Genomic DNA, 19,807 nt, shown 5'->3' on the forward strand with positions numbered 1-19,807 from the left:
ACTCCATGACAGATGTCACCCCGCTCTTCCACCAAACTTAACAGCACTGAAACTCAAAATGACACTTTCTTGTCAAGTCTGAATCAGGTATTTTCGACTCTAACTGGAGTGAGTCTATCAATCCCTTGGAGGAAAGCTGGAGCTCTGGAGAGCTTTCAGATTCAGCAAACAGTTTTTGGATGTCTGCTGCGTGTCAGGTAAGCACTGTAGTGTGTGTGTGTGTGTGTGTGTGTGTGTGTGTGTGTGTGTGTGTGTGTGTTTAATTTCTATTCCCAGTTGCACAGTACAGATAAGGAAAGCAGGGCTCCGTGAGACTGAGGGACTTGCCTACCTACAGGCAGCAAGTGGAAAGGTCAGTTTTCTAACCAAAGTTTATAGCCCCAGGTCCAAATCCACTGTTCTTTCCATTAGATTGCTCCTGGTGCCGCTCCTGGTGCAAGCCCAGACCACCTCTCCTAGCATTCTCCTAGAATATTACAGACCACATCAGCCTCTCACCTCTCAGAACCAGCAGCATGGCCACATGTTCATTTTACCGGCAGAAGCTGCCCAGGCTCAGAGTTTTGTCTCGTTCTTTCTATCCACTGATAGGATGCAGGGCATGTAGGAAAGCAACCGTTTCCTGGGAGCACTTAACAGTCTCAAAGCCTTCTCATACATATTGCCTGCATTCCTCCGTACCACAGGATAGACAAGCTTCCTTTGCTCTGCTGGGGGAGAGGAGAGGAGTGGGAAGGAGGAAGGAAGCAGAAGGAAATTAATGAATGACTTAGGATCCATTCTTAAAGGACCAAAGCACTAAGGATACTGATTTATAGGGAGCAAGATCAGGTCCATGGTTGGCTGGAAACATTGAGATTAACTTGATTTCTTGAGTACCTACTGGATGCCAGACAGTGCATTAGTAGGTTGTTATGAACATTACCTCATTTAATGCAATCCTATAATCTCTGCAATCATATTTTTAAAGGATTTCAGGGCATAAAACTGAGCTAATCTTTATAATACTTTATTCATTCACACTATCCTTATTGGTCCATGCTTGGATCTTAATTATTTTTATTTCAATCATTTACTTTAGTGATCTGAAGAACACTCTTGAACCTACATCTAACCCAAAAATTAGAATACTAACGGTAATTTACCTCTACTCATGTGTTCCTTCCCTACATTGTCACAAATTAAAATAATGTACCAGCCCTCTCCTATAGTTAATTTTCATAAGAGACTAGTAAGACCGGCTTTCGACTATCTTGTCCATTATCTCTCGATAACAAAATAAATAAGTTTTTCTACATGATTAAGAAAAATCCTTCCCTATCTCCCCTTACAAGAGGCCAACCCCATCCCCCATCACTTCTTTGTTCTTTTTTAGTTTTATTGTATGTACAGGGGAACCTTAAAATATATTGTTTATTTTGATTATATTTAAATTTTAATAAAAGGACTTGCTTTTTAGCTTAACATTATTTTGCTAGGATTCACCCATATTGTTGTTACAGTACAACTGCAGGCCAATCCATTTTCACGGCTATATGAATTCCGTTGTGTGAATGTGCCACAATTTATCCATTCTTCTTTTGAGAGCCTTCTGTGTGGTGTCCAATCTTTTGCTATTGCTACTAAGTGCTACTGTTGCTACTTAGTGCTACTAAGAACACTCTTGGGCACTTCTTTTGATGTTCACATATTAAAATATTTCTGACGGTTATATATCTAGGAATGGAAATAGCTAGGCCCATTTTCCAGATGTGGAAACTGAGGCTCAGAGAGGTTCAGGAAACTGTTCAAGATCACACAACTGGCTGATAACCAGATCCAGGATCTGAATCCATGACTGCCATGAGGAACAGAAGCGAGGAAGCCCTGGGAGAGAGGGGATGTAGGGGGCAATTGGAATAACAAGGAAACTATGTTTTGTCATCGTGAGACTAGAACTTAGAGTTACTGAATGTTTTCAGCACTTTGCATACCCGTCCTCATGGCTTTGGCCTGTGCTGGGCTTGGGAGGCTCCAGAGGTTGGAGCGAGCCCTGGTTTTGGGTGAAGTCACTTGCCCTTTAATCCCCAGGGCTGAAAACTTGGTTACTAAAGTGGCAAACCCCTCTGGGTTTCAGAAGCCTCCTGTTCCCAGGGCACCTCCTCACTCCTACCACAGAAAGCGCTCCCATACTCTGCCCCTGCCCAGCACCACCCTCCCCTACGGCACTTAGACTCTGCCAGAGCCTCTCCTGTCCTTCCTCATGGGAAGCCTCAATCCTCAGCCGCCCTGGGCCGCCGGCCTGCTCCCTCCACCCTGAAACACACACTACAGAGTGAGGCCACCCACAGAGCCATTTAATCATCCTGAGTGCAAGGCCACACCGAGGGCACAGGGGCCAGGAAGGGAAAACAGGACCTGCAGCTGTGCTCTGATGTCAGTGATGGGGCAGATGGGTATTCAAATAAAAATGAAAATTACCAGGCAAATATACCCTTGGCAGAGCAGCTGTCCGCCGGCCTCAGGCTTACAGGATTCCCAGATCTGCGTGTATTTAAGTAATGGCAGGGCCTATAAAATCCCTCCCCAGAGGGCCCCCAGGCACAGATCCTGTTCTGGACAGAGGCCTCACTCTTTCCCAAGCCCACAGACTTGCCCTCACCCACGCCTTCAACTTCTAATGGAATTTGCAATCTGTTTTAAGGAAGATTCGAATTTGAAAAATTCCTATCGAAGTCCTATAGATAGAGGGTCAGGGACATCTGTGCGCCGGGAGGACAGCCCCGTGTCACCTTGGATCATCAGGGAGCATCCAGGCATTCACTGTGTGTCCTTTAAGAGGCCTGGACAGCAGAGGCTGCCTTCCAAGAAGGTTCGAACTTGACTCTTGCCCTTGCTTATACTCTGGGTTAAAAGAGGAAGAAAATGAATGACAGATGAAAAGTTAAATAAATAGCTTAGCTCTCCTGTAGAAGAAGTGATCTAGAGAGGTCTCTGCTTCAGGAAGGCAAAGCACAGCCCCGGGGAGCAGCAGAAGGCCGTGGCCAGGAGCTCGGTGCTCATCCGACGCGTTCAGTCTGCAGTCCCATCCCGCCATTCACCTGGGGTAGTGGCAATACCCCTCAGAGCCACATGTGCCTTTCTATAAAATGGGACAATAATGCCTGCTCCCTGGGGTAGCTGTAAGGATTGAACAATAAGATGTTTTTAAGTGCCAGCTATTAAAAAAAGTAAGTCCCGGGGTTGGCCTGTGTGGCAGGGTGACTGTAATTAACAAAACGGTGTCTCTGAGAGTCAATCTTAAAAGTTCTCATTGCAAGGGGGCACCTGGGTGGCTCAGTGGGTTAAGCCTCTGCCTTCAGCTCAGGTCATGATCCCGGGGTCCTGGGATGGAGCCCCGCATTGGGCTCTCTGCTCAGCGGTGAGCCTGCTTCCTCCTCTCTCTGCCTGCCTCTCTGCCTACTTGTGATCTCTCTCTCTTTTTCTGTCAGATAGATGAATAAAATCTTTTAAAAAAAAATGTTCTCATTGCAAGAAGAGAAACGTGTTGCTATGTGAGGTGATGCGTGTTAACTAGACTCCTTTCATGCCCATTTTGCAATATATACAAAGAGCAAATCATGAGGGTGTACACCTGCAGCTAATAAAATATTAGATGCCAATAATATCTCAATTAAAAAAAAAAACAAACAAAAGCCAAAACAAGGATAGCCCTGTCTCATCATGATGAGGGGGAAAAAGAAAGTGTTCATAGGACACGGGCTTATAGTACTCCATGAATAGCACTGATCCCTCCATAAAGAACTGAGGGCCCATACCAAGTTCTCCGCTCCAGCCGGGCGATTATCGGACACGTTCTATTTCCTCACCTTGTCTGTCTCTTTCCTCTCTTCCTTGATTGGTTGTGGATGTGTACAGATAGCATTTTTCCTTACACCTTTAAAGAATATCTCCCTGCTCCCCTGTCCCCGCCAAGCACCCCCTCCTCAAGCACTGACTCCCCACTCCCCAGCCCTGGCACCCCCAAAGATGGGCCTTGGAGGGGAAGCTGGACTGGTCCCTGTTCAAGGGCAAGGGCAGGAAGCCAAAGGTCCTGAATGTCTCCACAGCAGCCTGGCATGGCTGGCCTCTGCCTGGCCCACTGCTGGACTGTCTGGCTCCGGGACAGATGCTTCCCCGGAGACAGGGAAGTGGAAGCAGGGGCAGGTGCTACCAAGACAAAAAGGCTGGCAGACAGGCCAGCTGCCAGAGGGTGGAGGGGGCCCTGTGGGTGGGACCTGAGGTGGGGCGGGGGGAGGGGGCACATGACGAGCATCTGGGCCGCCACACCCTGCTCACGGCTGGCCTCCCAAAGCTAATGGCCCAGGCAGACCATGCTGAACGCACCCTTTATTCTCGAGGCCGGACTCCCTCACTCCTCCTCAAAAGTGGGCTTAACCCAGGCTGGTGAGCAGGTGGCCAACAGCTGCTCCCTCGACAGGGCAAGACTGTCTCCGTGGCTACAAAACAGGCCCAGATGCCACCCCTCTGCGTGAGAATGTTTCCTCCTGGCTGAGACAAATCCCTCGGCAGAGCTGCCTGAAAAGGGCCATTTGCCAGGGGGGAGGGGCTGAGTCCCACAGCTCCCCTTGGCTGCCCACAGGCACTATCTCCCCTCCTCTCCCGCAAGACCCCTTTCTCTTAGCAACTGCCAGCCCTGAGTCAGGAAAGCAAACCAATATATTCTCACGGGTAATTGCTGTCTATTCATCTCCCCAAGACTCAACTCCATGCAGGGAGAGGAAGTTTGCCCTATCAGCAGGTTACCGTCTGGGGGATTCTGTGATTTGAAGGTGATTATGATGCAGAAGGTCCTAGAAGCTCCCTTCCTAGCTCCTCACCCCTTCCTTGCCATTTCCCATGAGATGCTGCCAATCTAGGTCATGAACAGTTAGGGACTTAAATCATCCTCCGTATTGGTTACAACTGACCGGAGAAAGCACCTCCTGGAAAACCCTGACCATTTCATTTTTAAAACACAGGATCAAAATAATTCCCCTTGACATCCCAGCAGACACACACACCGCCTTTCTGTATTCGAGGCGGGCTCCATTCGATCTACTCCAGCACCACCTACTACCCCGCACCTTGACTGAGAACGTCCAACATCAGTTACATTTCACGTGTTTCTCCAAAGGCTACAAGTCAAAAGTCTAATCCTGGCTCCAGCATAAACTAGGTCAGAGCATACCAAAAGGGCCAAGCAGTTGATTTGGTTTTGCACGGCATGGGATTTTGTTTTTAGACTCTTCCAACTCAAAGTTCAGTTAATTTGTTTGCATTTTGTGTGTCTCATTGGAAAGCCTGCATGACAAGTGAGAGTGATCCGTATTCTATTTAGGTCATAGGGCATGTAAGGAGGGGTCCTAGTACCCTGGCTGGGGCAAGCCCCCTGTTGAATGAAAGGCACTTTGTTTTCTTTCTAGGGACAGAGGTCCTGTTTTTCAAATACAGCTTACATTCGACCTAATGTGATAAACTTGCCAACCGCCCCAGGACAGGCTCTGGGATGACTGCAAACCAAAGTTTGGATCTCCAATAGTTGTGGCTACTATTCTGGGGACACCTACACAGACCAGCTCCTGACCAGGTGCTCTGCCCATCTCATCTCCAAACCTCACATTGCCTGGAAACGTGGGTACTATTATCCCCTTTTTGCTAACAGGAAAACAGACTAGGAGAGGCCAAATTCCTTCCCCAGGGTCACACACCCAGAATAAGTAACAGTTTTAGGATTCAATCTCAGGCATCCAAATCCCCATATTCTTTCCTGCCACGTGTATTAAGAGGAGAGCCCCTGCCCATTTGGATGCCTGCAAGACGGGTCTTAATGTCTGGGGGGACGGGGCTCTTTGTCCCTTGGGGGGAAGACCTGGGAGCCCGAACCCCAAGAACATGCTCTCCCGCCCCTTCCTCCCGCAGCTGTGAGAGACAAAGACCATGCTTGTCTGGGGGTTGGGGGTGGGGCTGTGACTCAGCCTCCCCCTGGAAGAAGGTGCCCTGTGAGATGGCAGTGAACTGATCGCCCTCCTAATGGAGAGAGATTACAAAGAGCAGGGCAGAAACAAAACAAACTAGCCCAGCTGCACCTGAACGTGCAGCTCGGGAACAGCTCGGGCAGATAATTGGCTAATCCAATTTCCAGCTGGCTTGGCGGTGCATGTCAGCCACCATCACTTTCCACCAGGCCTTCAGCTCCTCCAGGAGCCCAGATTTTTGAACAAGCAAAAGATAAGGAACTGACCCTCGTTTTCACGTCTCCCCGCACCTCTCCCTCGGCCTGCGCTGACATTGACATGCATCCTTCCCACCCCGGGGGGAAACTCAGCTCCGGCACCTGTTCCTCTCCCCTGCACCTGTGCACCCCACCCCGGCCCTGCATTCCCCTCTACAAAGCAGGACCTGTCCTGGATTCGAGGGAGCTGGGATTCTAACTCCGATTCTGACACCTGCAGGTCGCATGACCTTGCCTTTGGCACTTGAGCTCTCCTGCTTCAGTTTCTGCATCTGTATATGGGGATAATAACCCCCAAGAGTATCTACCTGTTATGGGCTGAACTGTGTCTCCCCTGATTCGTATGTTGATGCCATAACCTCCCCCCAATATTTCAGAATATGACTCAATTTGGAGATGGGCCTTCAGAGAGATGATTAAATGAAAATGAGGCTGTTGGGGTCAGCCCGAATCCAACCTGACAGGTGTTTTTACAAGAAGAAGAGACCAAGGGGTAAGGTCTCCAGGGAAAGGCCATGTGAGGCACAGCAAGAAGGTGGCCTTCTACAAGCAAAGGAGAGAGGCCTCAGAAGAACTTAATCTTGCCTGCACCTTGATCTTGGACTGCAGAATGGGGAGGGAACACCTTTCTGTTGTTTAAGCTGCTCAGTCTGTGGTATTGTGTGATAGGAAGCCTAGCAAATCCACACCCTACCTCAAAGCACTGTTGTGGGCTTCTGACTAGATGGAGCATCTAAATTGCTCTGCAAAGTTCCTGGCTCCTAAGGGTCTTCTATTAGTATGGCCACTTCTGTTAGTACTGCCTCGCTTTCTGTAGCCCCCATTTGGTAAGCCTTATGCCTATGTTGTGAAGGGGTAAGTTCCTGGGAGAGCTAAGGAAGTTCTCTGAGGGTCCTGGGGGTACATTTCTGGTCTCTGCCTCCAGCCTACCCAAGGGCCTAATTTATAAGGGCAGCTCAAAAACATTTGTAGATATAATATTCTAGAAATATTGTAGATATGTAGATATGTAAATGTAGATATGTAAATGTAGATATGTAGATATAATATTCTAGAAATAGCTAGGGACTGGAGTAAGGAACAAGGCAGACCATCTTCAGGACATTGATGATTTAGCAGGGAAGGAGGAGACACTGGTCGTATACCATCACTTGCTTTGAGTAGTATCCTTTTGCTTCCACCAAAAAGCAGGTGAGCTCTGAATGAAGGTGCTGGCTTGAGTCCCTGTGAGCCCGGGGAGAGAGAAGACAGCAGCTAGCACCTGCCAAGTGCCTACTACGTACATTGTCTGCACAACAGCCCCAACTGGTTGACTCTGTTCTTAGTTTAGTTTTTCAGATGAGGAAGTGGAGGCACAGGGAAATAACTTTCCTAGGCTCCAACCACGTGTAAGAGTTAACAGCTGGGATTCCAACTCAAGCAGTCTAGCGTCAGAGCCCAAATGAGCAGGAAGAGTGTGCTGATGGAACGCCGGTCAAAGATAATTCTCGCAGGCTTGTGGTTTTCTGTTTCCATGGCCGGACACGCAGCCACTGTGATGTGGGATGGGGACTTGGGCCTCCGCTCTGTGCTCTAGAATCAGTCATGGACAGGGGAGGCAGCACCCATGACGGGTCCCCACACTTTTCTTCTAGCCTTTGGAATGGCTTTGTCCCATAACAACTGGACAGGAGACAAGGACAGACCTCAACAAAGAAATGCAACCACAGGAGGGAGTTACATCAATGAGTACTCTTTTGTTTTCCTCTGGCCACTTTGTTGATGTGGACAATAGGACCAGAAGGGATTGGGCTTGTTTTCCCCACATTTACTGCGCTTAATGAGATGCTCAGCATAGTGTTAAGTGTTTTCCTCTGAAAAAGGCTCTGTCAAGGCCTCGAGACAGATCTCAGATCCAAAGGGTTCCAGACCAAGCAAACACTGCAGGGAGGGAGTAGAAAACCAGCGAGGGGCCTATAAAACCTGTCCCACAGAGGAAAAGGTCAGGGGCTAGAGAGAATTTGTGAAGGTTTTTGGAAAGAGCTTTTAGCACAGGGTGAGTCTAGCTCCCCCTCCCATGGGGCTAATGGCCTGCCTCTCACCTAACCCCCAGGGAGAGTGGTACAGTGGGTCCCTCAGAGAGGGAGGCTTGGAAACCTGATCCCAGCTTGAAAAATCAAAAACATGAGCTATATGGGCTGGCTGGGGGGCCCTGACTGCAGAGGAAAAACAGAGCAGCTGTGGCCTTGTAATTCTGGGGACAAGGAGGCCCCAGATGCTTCCAATGGACCAGCTGTGGCGCTCTGAGAGGAGACTGGCATGGGGTCATCTGAGGAGCTCTCCAAAACAGACGGCAGCAGAGAGAAGGTAGGGCACTTCCCAGGATGGGCGGGGCAAGCCACCAGCCAGAGTAGGAAAGAGTTCAGCCTGTTTGGGGGAGCTGGGGACAAGAGGGGAAGGACTCCTCAGAGACAGGGTCTCCAGTGAACCCAGGAAGGACCCAACAGAGTTCTCTTAGGCCCGGAGAGCCTGAGGCCTATTCCAAAAGGCACATGCATCAGGGAGGGCCCCCTTGCTCCCTTCCCTCTCCTTCTTCCCTGCTCTTCTCAGTCCTGGAGGAGTCAGAAACCCAAGTGGCAATAGGGGTGGGGGGCACCAAAGGGGAACGCTGGAAAGAGAGGAACCAGTCCCACGCCCACCCCACCGGCAGCCTCCTGTCTGCACCAGCCCGGGCTGCTACCATTCATGCATAGCCCAGTCCACCAAACTGGAATCTGGAAGCCAACATTTGAGTTGCAAGGGGCTTTATCATTTAACCCAAAGCATTCACCTTTGAAGAAACATCACAGGGGCGCCTGGGTGACTCAGTGGGTTAAGTCTTTGCCTTTGGCTCGGGTCATGGTCTCAGGGTCCTGGGATCGAGCCCAGCATTGGGCTCTCTGCTCAGCGGGGAGCCTACTTCCCCCTCTCTCTCTGCCTACTTGTGATCTCTCTCTGTCAAATAAATAAATGCTTTGAAAAAAACAAAAACAAAAAAGAATCATCGGCTTTCCTTTATAGATAGACCTTCTCTGGTGCATTTTACTTATTTGGATCACTAAGATTTGATGCATGTCCACGTTATCCCCACACCTGACAGATGAGTCTGACAAGCAGACACTACACCTCATTCTCCTCCAGTCCTCTCCACGGGACCCGATCACCAGAGACACGCAAAGGCTTGATGACTAAAGCACACTCCTCGGGGACACGCTGATGTAGAAAGCCAAGTGCCGTTAGAAGCAAGAGCAGCCCACTCCGCTTTCAGACGGCTCCAGATGAACAAACACATAAACCATCCCTCCGCCTTTTCTCTCCCTGCATGTCAAGCAGTAGGTGGTGCTAATAAAAACACCATCTCGTGTTTGCACGGCACTTTACCGTTCCAGGGCCCGCCTCGTGGGCCCCAAGTCACCCTCCACCCCCCCACGACCCCAAACCATTGCCACCCTAGTTCCACCCAGGCGGCTGCTTTCCCCGCCGGGCAGCCCCATGCCGGCCGCCACCCCCACCCCCCAACCCCGGCGGGGAGTCCACGTGTCAGGTGGATTGTCTCGTCACAAAGAACCAGCGGGCCAGAAGTGTGGGCAGAGAGCGGAGGGCCGCGTGTTCAGGCTCTCTGTTTATTATGTTCTCACAGCCTGGTGTATAGTCAAGGTGAATGACAGGATTCCACTTTGCACAGGAATGAAACAACTCAATGAGGACTCCATCAGCCAAGCGGTTCATACGGCAGGCGAGCTGCCACGCATCTCCCGTGCACGCCGTGTGACCCGGCCACGCGGCCGCCTCTCCCTGCACGCGGCAGAGGGACGGCAGCAGAAGGGTCCAAAGGGAGGAACCACCAACAAGGGCACGGTGCACTGAGTCGGCCTGGACCTCACGCCCGGGAAGGCTGGCGGCCCCGTCCTGCAGTCTCCCATCCCGGCCCGCAGCATCCTGTGGGGTCCCGAGAGGCCAGGGGGACCGGAAGACATGGCTGCTCTCGGCTGCTTCCTCCACAATCTCATGCCAAGTGGCACAGGTTCTCAGAGGCAGGGGTGGCTCTCTGCCTCCCTTGCTTCTAACCCGGAGAGACACCTACTTAAAGAGAGTGACCCTCGGCCAACTGCAGGACAGCGTCAGATGGAACGTGGAATTCCTCTGCTTGGCTTGGGAGTAGGCACACACAGGGTCAGGAGAGCTCTGGGCACTCATGTCGATGGGGGCCGTCTTGCCCTTGAACGTGCCGCTTTTCACTGTCCCTTCTGCTTCGTGGAGAAGCGGACGCCACGTCAGCTGCTTGTCTTTCCCATCCTGTTCCTTCCTCTTCAGTCTTCCCCACTCCTACCCTCTTGACACAATGGGTTCATGTCTTTCCCTCACAGTCCAGGGCCCCGGGGGATGGGGCCACCCTGGCCCTGCCAAGGAAAAGAACCCAGGCCCTCTCCCTACCCAGAGGCTGGGCCAGCTGCCTGGGCAGAACACCATTTCACAGCTTTGGTTTGCTCAGAGCAGCAAGTTCTGGGGCGAGCACCAAAGAAGAAAATCCACTGGGAACCTTCCAGCTGCCCATCCAGCCTGAGACCGAAGAGGGAATCGTGAGGGCTTAGAGCACGTGGCCTTGGAAAAGAAAGCCCCAAAGGGCATGACAGTCCCAGGATGGGACACACCCTTCGCCCACTGCCTGAGTTCCAACTACCCTGTCGCATGGCCTTGGACACAGAGGCACAACCTAAGGCTAGTGACCAGAGGGCATGAACACTCACGAAGGATGGAGAGGCCCAGGAGGCGAGCTTGGAGGAAGCACTACGAATGAGAGACTCGGCTGGCTGCGTGGCAAAACCTCTCTGAATCAGACACCCTCCAGACACCCTCCAGAGCTCCCTGTCATCAGCCGACCGGCTCGCTGCCTCACGCCCCATGCAGCTGGGGCAGAAACATTTTTATCTCAAAGGAGCACGTCGGACTGAGACAGCACAGGGTGCAGCCCCCCAGAGTCTGACTCAAGGCTGGCAGGTTCCCCGTTATTGTGCCTGTTTGCCTCTGCGTGCGCTCTACCCTCTAGGCCTAGCCCCCCGTTAATCTCAGCCATGCTCCTCCTCACTCCCCAGGCCAGTGCTTCCTGACCTCATCCACACGGAATCACCCGAGTCGCTTTAAACAAACAACTGTTGCCTTGGGTCCCATCCCCAAGCTGTTCTGGGGTGGGACCTGGACATTTAGGTCTGAAAAGTCGCCAGGGGATTCCAAGGAGCAGCCAGGGCTGTGAGCCACTGTCTTAGACCATCTTTTTCCCAAGCCTACTGCGTGGGAACTTACTAAAACTGCAGTTTTCTGGGTGCCCCCCCGAGTCTTTCGGATCAGCATCTCTGGGTGTGTGTCCTGAGAATTAGCACTTGTAACAGGCTTTCCCAGTAAGCCCTGGGCACACTCCGAGGATGCTGGGCGTCCTTACCCCACAGGCACCCTGGGACTACGAAGGGGTCATAGATTAGGTTCTATTTGGTTTGCCCAAGGCAACAGGTAATCTCACACTAGCTTAAAAACAGGCTGACACTCAAGTGGGGCCGAAAAGCCACTTGTGGGGTGGAGAGCAGTCCTAAAATCCACCACTCTGCCTGGCCTCCTGCCCTGGCTTGCCCTGGGTCTTCAAAGTGCCCAGGCCCAGAGCACACCTTGAGCCCAGAAGGTAGTCCACAGCATGAGCCCGGCATGAGGACCAAAGGAAGACCTTACACAGAAGGGGCCCCTGCAAATGCCCACCTAGTGGGGCAGACGAGGGCCCATGGAAGAGGAACTAGGAGAGAGGGCAGGACGGGGAGACATGGAAGGTCAGGGATGAGGTATGCTTTGATATTGCTCTAGATGTTGTAAACATTTTTCTTTGTTTCATCACAGACCAAAATCTGGGTTGGCATGACCTAAGTGCCTGAACTTAGACATCGGAGCAGAGAGCTCCGTGCCTTTTGTGGAAAGCAGGACAGAAAGGGTGTGAGGACAGCTCCACCGCATGGGAAGACCATCTCTGGGGGTACTGGACTCACGCTCACAGTGGTCACATAAGCACGCACGCACGCAGACACTCCACGGGAGTACCATAAATAGAGCTATCGCGTTCCTCTACACACAGACACACGCCCACATACCCTCCCATAGCGGCAAAATCAGGACACCCTAGCTTGGTCCTTCACGCCTCCCCATCGTTGGGGGGGAGTCACCGGGCGCCATGACATCACCATCTGCAGCCTTCATTCCATTGGCCAGAACTCCAGGCCTCAGGGGAGGCCACGGCCCAACACTCTTGTGCAGACTTCTGGGGACAGTGGAAGCGGTAAAAAGGCCCCTCTTAGACATTCCATTTTTCGGGAACTCTGTGCTGTTCTGACTTACGTGCAGCTCATATTCAACAGTAGAGTTGGCAGAAGTTGCACATTTCATGTGTAAACAATGTTTAAAATACCCTGTTCAAGAATTCGATCATTAAATTAATTCTGGCAGCTTTAGCTAAGAATGTTTTTTTACCAGTGGGGGCAGGGGGACACTACCTGACCTAACTAGGAACACCCGTTCGAGGCTTCAGAGTTCTGGAACATGAGATTTCACAGGATGCTTCAGTGTGAGGGCCAGGTGGCATGTGTTCTTGCTCTCCTTGGTGGTTCAGACAGACTCGCCAACCCTCGCTTACAGATATAATGTGTCATGGCAGGGCAATGGACCCTAAAACCAGGGCAACTCAAGAGCCTCCTTGGCCTTGTCTAGCTGCAGCCAAAGAAGAAAGAGTTTCACAGAGTGTCTGGAAAGGAATGCAAATGCTGGAATCTGCTGCATCTAAAGAGGCCCATGCCCCACACGGAGAGAATGCTTCAGCCCAGTTCTCAGTCACTGGAACTCCAGAGCTTGTGCCTAATCATAGTTCTTTCATTTAGTCAAGCTGAAAGTTTTGGAGATCTGCAATGAATCCAAATCCATTGGCTGTGAATTATCCCAATAGTACCTCCACCATATTCTCCGTGATTTGGTCCAGCTGGAGACTGACCTCTTCTAGACTCCTCTTCTACTTTCTGGTCTCTCTGCTAAGGAGTCACATCTTGGGCGTTACAGACTTGTGCCAAAGTCCACTTTTTCTCAGTCAGCTAGAGCTTTATGCTCATCCTCCAAGGAAGAGTTTCCTGACACAGTTCCAAAAGAAGCCTCAGGGTACCGTGAAAGCATTTTAGGAAGATTCTCCACAGCCAGATGTTCACAGTGATCTTAACCTCACCTCCTGTTCCATGTTCAATCCCAAAAGGTCAGAGATCAAGAAGGAAGTTGCTGATTAGCCAAGGTGGCCCTCATGAGAGAGACCTTTCTAAGAAAGCATGCTCCCAGGAAGCAAGCTGGAGAGTTACAGCCTAAATTCCCATTCTCCCCCATCATAATTACATGACCTGCATGGAAGGGGGGACAGGGAGAGACAAGGAAAGTATTAGGCACCATGAGAGCTGTCCATGCTATGGGAATTCACCTCCCTTTGTCAAGCTGTCAGTCTAAGAGATCATGATGTGTGATGCTTCAGGGAGGTGAGGGCAGAGAATACAGTAAGCAACGGAAAGGATATATGGTGCCCCATTGCACAAAAGTCTACTGGTGCTATGTTCCCTGGTCATTTGACTTCTGGAATACTTCTTGGTAGAATTGAAGAAGATTTGCAAGCTGTATCCTTCTTAAAAGCAGCTCCACACCAGAACTCATGAAAAACATCTCCCAAGACCCTCCCTGGAATTACGAGGGTGAAAAAGTCTTGTGAATTTCCTAGGCTAAGATGGGCAGTGATCACAGCTTCTCATACTGGTCCAATGGAAATGGAAGAAATAGCCATGGAGTTTGCCTCTTCTCCCAAGGCCACCTGTTAATGACAGTGCTAGAAACCTGGGATTCCCCAGAGACCTCTCTCCATTGTGAGGTCCCAGCACCCAGGACTGGCCATTACATTGTGACAACAAATCACAAACATGAGCCAGAGTCTTTAAGCTCTTCCTCACAGGGGTATGGTATAAGTTAGAGTCAGGAATCCTAACTGAGGAGGGTGTGGAAGTGGTGAAAATTGCATTTGCATTATTTACACATAGCCCAGCATAGCAAATCTGCCTTCTCAGCGGCAATGACCCAAGGCATTATGGAGGGCAATTTGCTGACCCAATAAAAAGGTAACAGCAGCAAGGTGCTACCACTAACCGAAACACAAACATGGGTAAATGGAATAGAGTCCAAGCTCTGGTGACTGGATCTTACTTTGGAATGGCCTTTCATCCATTTCTCATCCCCAGGCTCCCAACCTAAGTGCCATTGCTTTTTGAACACCTATGACATTTCATGTTAGAATATGGTCTTGGCAGCAAAGGGAGGGGAAAAGCCAGTGATCTCCAAGAGTCCCCATCTGAGGTCTAACTGAGCCTCCTCTGGCTTTGGGACAGCAAATCTAAGTACATTTTGGACCTCAGGAACCTGGGATAAGAGTCTTTCTCCATGAGGCTGTGTACTTTTCCCTGGGCTTGATCAAAGCAAGTCAGGGATGGCTCTTGCATGTTCTTCCTCGTGGCTTCTCGGGTCTGGAAGTCTATGTTTACCTGGAGACACAAACAGAAAGCATGGTCACAGGCCCTCAAGGGCCAAGATGCCTGGCAGCTGCTCCTAGCTGTGCAATAATTATTAATGACAGTGTCTTACACATGTAAGCTTATTCATTCTTTTCAAACTCTTTTCTTAGAGGTCATCCCCTTCGATCCCAGCAAGAATCCTGAGAGGTCTGAAGACCCAATATTCCTCATCCCAATTTACAGATAAGGACACTGAAGAAAGGAGATACTGAAAAGCTGGTTAAAGTACTATAGAGAGTTGGTAACAGAGTCAAGGCAAAACCCCAAATCACTTAATTCCTAAGCCAGGAGTCTTCACCATGCCAGGCAAAGGGTAACACTGAAGGTAAGTATTAATGTGGATTCCCTAAAGTAAGCTTGCCCTCTTGTTCTTTCTTAACTACTAAGGAAACAATGCCCCGAGAGGAGAGACTATGGTTATAATGGACATCTCTGTTCCAAGCAGTATTATAAGGAGCCTACAATGTCCTGGCCACTGGCCAAAGTCCTCCTACATCTCAAGTCAAAGGATAATTGAAGAGTTTCAGGGATATAATGCACCGAAACTCATAGATAGCAAATATTTTTCTTCTATAAAACCTTCCCAAGTAAAATTCTGTTTTATAACTCAGCGCAGCCATACATAGAAATTCATTTTATTATTATAATAAGTTATCATAAGATAATAGAAATGACTGTAATTACTCATTAAGGAGCAGTGACAAATGTTGACTAGGTGCTTTATCCCTAATACTCAGAGTAGTCTTGAATGATACGGGGTATTATACACTTCTACACTGGGGAAAATGTGATTCAGACAGACTAGCTAACTTGGCCAAGATCACACAGCTGGGAACAAGTGGTGCTCCTCCCACTAAGGCTTGCTGCCTTCCACTAGGAAACTAACATGGATTCAACGGCATCTATCCTTGCAGAATCCCTATAGAAACACAGGTCCTACAGGGGCGTGCTTGACAGCTGAAACACTCCCTTGCAGAACTATTTTTTAGAAGTCCCAGGCTTTGCACCTTTAAAGTGATCCTTTTTTTTCCCCTCCATTAAGAGCCATCAGAGAGGTAAGGCTCAGTTTAGAAGACAGTACTCATCAAGACTGGCTCAAACCCACACAAGGAGCACAATGGATGGCCAGGAGCCATGGATAGAAGACTCTTGCCACCACCAACACACCTCCCTCGGAGCCTGCACATCCACAAACTCCTCAAAGATCCTATGGGCCTTGGAGACCAGCTTTGCAGTTGACCTGGTCTTCTTGAACTCCTCACAGGCCAGCCAGAATTCCAGGTTCTCCTCGCTGAACTCTGTCTTCAAGAAGGCGCGGAACGCAGCCACCCCATCTGTGGATGTGGAGGGAGGGGGAAAGGAAGACAGATAGGAAGGGGCTTAAGCTCATGAACTGCAGAAGCAAGAGAGAAAGGCAGCCATAATGTGAGACCAGCCCTGACTGTCCAAGCCCCACTGCCCCACATCTGCTTGAAGACCCTACCTCTTAAACACACAGCTACCCTTGGAGACAAGCTCTACTTGGGGCTCAAGGATTGCAGTGATAGGAGGGAGAAATGTTGAGGAAGCCATAGTAATAATGACTATAGGAGGCCCCGGTCACTCTTCATCAACCTTTGGTGGTCACGGCCTGTCCTTTAATGCAGAGTCCTCTGTCCCCTGAGTCCACTGGTGAACCTGTGTTTCTAATTAGGCCAAAGTAATATTTGTAATGCATTCCCTACCCTAATCCACGTTAACCACCCTGAAAAAAAACAACCTGTTATAAGACAAACTACAGGAGGGGGTGAATGCCTCAGGACAAATCCTTCACTACTACCAGAAGAAGGCCTGAAAGTACACACTGAAATTCAGTCACTAAAGCCATTCTGTTACCTTCACAGGGTTTGTAGCCTCTTCTAAAAAACTTTTGAGGTGCTGTGTTTTAATGGTTTAGCCTCTGGATACTTTGTTTTAAAAGATCTTGCTTATCAAATTACATGTTTTAATTTAGATTAATTATAATTTTCCTCCCAAATGATTTAACAATGAACACATCTTTTTCATTTTTTTTTTAAATCCATGTCTTGCATATTGCCAAGAGAGTTTCCAATCAGAATAAGGTGAGCAGGGTTACCACGTAGATTTGGAAAACAACATCCATTGATAGCCTATAACTTCAGCTAATGTTTTTAATATTAAAATATAGGTTTTAAATTGTCTTAACCCTCAACACATTCTCCTCTACTCAAATAAGAGCTATTTCTTTCTACAGACTGTCCTCAGGGGATGGGCAGACACAGCCTAGAAGGAAGTTACTGCATTGGTTAAAAATGACTCTGTCGGGGCGCCTGGGTGGCTCAGTGGGTTAAGCCGCTGCCTTCGGCTCAGGTCATGATCTCAGGGTCCTGGGATCGAGCCCCGCATCGGGCTCTCTGCTCAGCAGGGAGCCTGCTTCCTCCTCTCTCTCTGCCTGCCTCTCTGCCTGCTTGTGATCTCTGTCAAATAAATAAATAAAATCTTAAAAAAAAAATGACTCTGTCAAGAATGTTGTTGTTTTGTTTTGTTTTTTCTTTTCTGAAACTTGTTAAGAGGACACTATGTCAACAGTTCTAAATTCTGAGTGAGGGGATCACCTGGGCATCCGAGGCCCACAGGTGTGACCCAGGACAACGAGCTGCCCAGGATCGACCCAGGGATTCGTGGTGCCTCCCGCTATCAACATATTTAAATGTTTGTCTTTACCTTTGTGAACCAGTTTCATTTCTCATTAGAAAGTCATGGGGAGGGGGGCACCTGGGTGGCTCAGTCATTAAGTGTCTGCCTTCAGCTCAGGTCATGATCCCAGAGTCCTGGGATCGAGCCCCCCATTAAGCCCCTCATTGCATCGGGCTCCCTGCTGGGCAGGAAGCCTGCTTCCCCCCCTCCCACTCTCTCCTGCTTGTGTTCCCTCTCTCGCTGTGTCTCTCTCTGTCAAATAAATAAGTAAAATCTTAAAAAAAAAAAAAAAAGTCATTGGGTATCTTTGTCTTTCAAAATGGATGTGGTAGTACCCTACTCTGGAACAATCGTCACAAAAAACCAAGACTCTTAGTTGCAAGAGCCAGGAACTTGAGAGAAAAGGGTTTTGATGGAATTCCCAAAGTTAAACTTTAAATTGAAAAGAAATCTCAGTTTGGAGGCCTGAGTTTAAAGTCTTTAACATAAGTAGGGTAGCCATGATGTTTACCCTCCAAGCCAGTACATTGTTGAGAGTGAAGGGGGGCATGCCTATTAATTACACAGAGACAAGGAGCATAAACCATGCTCACCACAGACAAAAACAAGGACATATGATCACTTTGAGACAAGACATATAGTTCTCTAAGATAAGGAGTATGGAGAAAGCAGAACATGATGTGAGGTTGTTTCCCATCAGGCAGGATGGAAATAAAATCTCTCCTGTGCCAGGGAAGGAAGAGGAGAGTAGCACAGGTCGGACCCATAGGAGAGGTTGGCTCAGGACCCCACGTACCCTCATTCCAACCTTGGGTTTAAAACCCTGAGAGGAGGGAGTAGAAACCCAAGATAAAATGGGAATCGAAGAGAGCGTGAGACACTAACATGGCAATGATTAGGCAGAGAGACGACCGGAGAATCATTCACTCAGTTTTAACAATTTCTTTTTTTTTTAACTGCTAATATACAAATACATCAGAAAACAGGTCATAAAAATCTGCCCATAAAAATGCCCTGTGGGGGACGCCTGGGTGGCTCAGTTGGTTGGACGACTGCCTTCGGCTCAGGTCATGATCCTGGAGTCCTGGGATCGAGTCCCACATCGGGCTCCCAGCTCCATGGGGAGTCTGCTTCTCTCTCTGACCTTCTCCTCGCTCATGCTCTCTCTCACTGTCTCTCTCTCAAATAAATAAATAAAATCTTAAAAAAGAAAATGCCCTGTGGATGCTCTTTTTTGCCACACCTCTCTCCTCCAAGTTCTTATAGATGGACTCCAGAAGTTTCCACAGGCTCTGAGGAACTCAGATCTGAGAGCTCGCCTGCCCGCCAGGAGGTTGCCATTGCCTGCAGAAGGGGCCCCTGCAGCAGAGGCCACAGGGCAGAGGCTGGACGGAACACCACCCAAAGCTGTGCAAGCTCCAAGGAGACTCGTGCCACGAGAACCAATGCGGAGCTGGTCCAGCAAGGCAGTCTCTGAGCAGTGACCGGTTCACACATGACAAGAGCCGGGGATACGATCAGTGAATGCAGGGAGGACATGAGGACCACAGGCCAAGTGCCTTCTCCTGTGGGAAGGGCAGGGGGAGAACCCGAAAACACTCTGCATTTATCGAAAAGAGTAAATTCAAAGTGGCTTGGAAGAGTAACTTGGCAGGACGTCCTCTCTCCCGAAGAAAGCAAATACTCCGAATGGCAAAGCTGAAGTTTGTTGCTTGTGTCAGATTTTTGTGTTGTTTTCATCGAGCAGAAACAGGCACTTTGTGAGCAACCTGACTCCAGTTACAGATCAAGAAAACTACCTTTCTGCCTCCCCTGGTGGTGCTGGTGACGATAACACCGCTAGGGCAACTCTCCAACCCCACGTAAAACAAGAGACAGACATGATCTCCCATCATCGAAGTCTCCGCTTTGTTGGGCCTTTGTGAGGATTGAAAAAGAGAGAACACCTGCTAGCACTCTCAGGAATGTCGCTGTACTTCTCCCAGTCTTGCAGGGGAAGAAGCGGATGCTTGGAGAACAGGCTTGACAGAGTTCGCACAGGTAAGACTGTGTAGCATTAAAAATACAACGTACACAAACTCCCAACCCAACATAGCCATGACGCCACCTCCGTTCATTCATTCACTCATTCACACACCCATTAGGGGACCCAGGCATTCTGGGAGATGTGCTAGAAACAGGCACAATGAAGCCCTCAGAACTTGCAGTGAAAGGGCCATTT

The 19,807-nt window shown here is 49.5% G+C and overlaps 1 protein-coding gene across 7 annotated transcripts in view; it reads right to left on the bottom strand.

Moving 5' to 3' along the window:
* Positions 1-9,853: 9,853 nt before the first annotated feature.
* The window catches only part of RGS8 (regulator of G protein signaling 8), a 94,350-nt gene continuing 84,396 nt past the window's right edge, over positions 9,854-19,807 (bottom strand). For all 7 annotated transcript variants that reach the window (XM_047705189.1, XM_047705192.1, XM_047705186.1 and 4 more), the window contains 2 exons: positions 16,057-16,223; positions 9,854-14,859 (listed from right to left, as the gene is read on the bottom strand). In XM_047705189.1, the coding sequence (XP_047561145.1) occupies positions 14,677-14,859; positions 16,057-16,223 (350 nt within the window). In that variant the 3' untranslated portion in view covers positions 9,854-14,676. The remainder of the gene's footprint in view (positions 14,860-16,056; positions 16,224-19,807) is intronic.

This window comes from Lutra lutra, chromosome 15, assembly GCF_902655055.1.
Source record: "Lutra lutra chromosome 15, mLutLut1.2, whole genome shotgun sequence".
Taxonomy (NCBI): Eukaryota; Metazoa; Chordata; class Mammalia; order Carnivora; family Mustelidae; genus Lutra; species Lutra lutra.